We start from the raw sequence: 1,568 nt of genomic DNA, 5'->3' as shown, positions 1-1,568 counted from the left end.
GGGGGGGGGGGAGTGGGAAATGGCTGTTTTCCCAGGTAATGATTTTGAACAGATTGCCATTTACAATACCTTTGAGTCGACGGCTCAGCTCTCTAGCAGTCAGGACATTGGCCAGTTTGCTCTGACCGTATGCCTTGAAAAACCACTTTTTGTTCTGGGGCCAGTGGTCAAAATCCATGGGCCAGTAGAACTGCACCCAGGCGGACACAAAAATGATGCGACTGGGAGCCGAGGCTTTCAGTTTGTCCAGCAGCAACTGGGTCAGAAGGAAATGTCCTGGGGATGGCAGTTGTTGTACATTGTTTATCTAATGAACTTTCGTTTTTCCGCATACATGTCTTTGTACTTTTAACGCAGTTATTACATACATAAGCATGTTACATTCTCTCTCTCTCTCTCTCTCTCTCTCTCTCTCTCTCTCTCTCTCTCTCTCTTACTTCATTACCGTTGGTTTCCGGTGCATAGTATTTCCCGAAAAAACTATGTTGAACCATCCATTTTCTTTTTTCTTCTCTTTGGCATTTCTCTTTTCCCTTTAAAATGAGCGAGGAAACAATTAATGAACACACCACCCACCACCAGAAGAAGCAACCCTTCACGTATAAGCAAAACACTCATTCAGGATTACATGTATACACACGAAATATTTCGTAAGTTGTATTCTCTGACGTTTTTTTATTTTTAACTTCCCTTTTCGGCATTTTCTTCAATGAACATTAATAGCTACAGATAAAAAAAACAACAACAGTAGTATTGCCCATTGAGTTCTGTTGTATGTTGCTGTCGTGGGTTTGGCTTCTGTAAAACTGGGATTGGTTCTACATGTACAACATTTATAGGATTGGTTTGGACTTCCCTGTTTTGCGTTTTACGACGCTATTCCTTGGGACATGGAAATGCTGAGTATGAGTATATCTATTTTTCCTGCTACATGTATTAGCCGTTTGGTTGTGTCTTACAAATCAAGTGTTGGGTCTATGTGACACTGTGAGAATTAGATGTATACAACCTCTGTTTTCATAAACTAAAAAGGAATTTATTTATTTCTGTTAAATTACCATCACATAGAGGAGGAGGAGGAGTAGGGCTCATTAATAATTAACATTACCACCTCACAATATTGTTTAGGAGAAGGAGAAGGAGAAGGATGGAACGCGGAGGAGGAAGAGGAACAGGAGCCATTTTCAGTGTCTCACCACGGTACAGATTAGGAAGAGGAGGAAGAAAAGGAGGAAGAGGAGGAGGAGAAATTTTCATTACCTCGCCATTTCATAAAGCTAGGAAGAAGAAGAAGAAGCAGAGGAGGAGGTGGGGGAGGAAGAAGAGGAAGATGAGTAATCTGACAACAGCGACGACCAGTGGGTGGAAAGTGGAGAGAGCGAGGGGGGATAATTCGTGAGCCATAGCTTCACCGTAATGGTTCACTCCCATGTGTCTCTCCAGGCCGTCCTCTGTGGGTCTCTTGTTCCCCGTCAGGACGCCGGCGTTGTTGATGAGAATGTCGACACGGTCTTCATCTGAGGAAAGCCAGTAGGTGATAATAAATATGGTAATGATAATAATATTAA

General features: G+C 42.5%; 1 protein-coding gene across 1 annotated transcript in view; it reads right to left on the bottom strand.

Annotated features, from left to right (window-relative positions):
• LOC101847220 (retinol dehydrogenase 13) overlaps positions 1-1,568 on the bottom strand; it is a gene marked incomplete in the record, with an annotated part of 11,467 nt that overhangs the window by 7,418 nt on the left and 2,481 nt on the right. The window contains 2 exon segments of the mRNA XM_013088088.2: positions 70-276; positions 1,413-1,517. Coding sequence (XP_012943542.1) covers positions 70-276; positions 1,413-1,517 — 312 coding nt within the window.

This window comes from Aplysia californica, unplaced genomic scaffold (genome assembly GCF_000002075.1).
Source record: "Aplysia californica isolate F4 #8 unplaced genomic scaffold, AplCal3.0 scaffold00685, whole genome shotgun sequence".
Taxonomy (NCBI): domain Eukaryota; kingdom Metazoa; phylum Mollusca; class Gastropoda; order Aplysiida; family Aplysiidae; genus Aplysia; species Aplysia californica.
The sequence above is the reverse complement of the archived record's forward strand: the minus strand, read 5'-3'. Positions and strand labels throughout refer to the sequence as shown.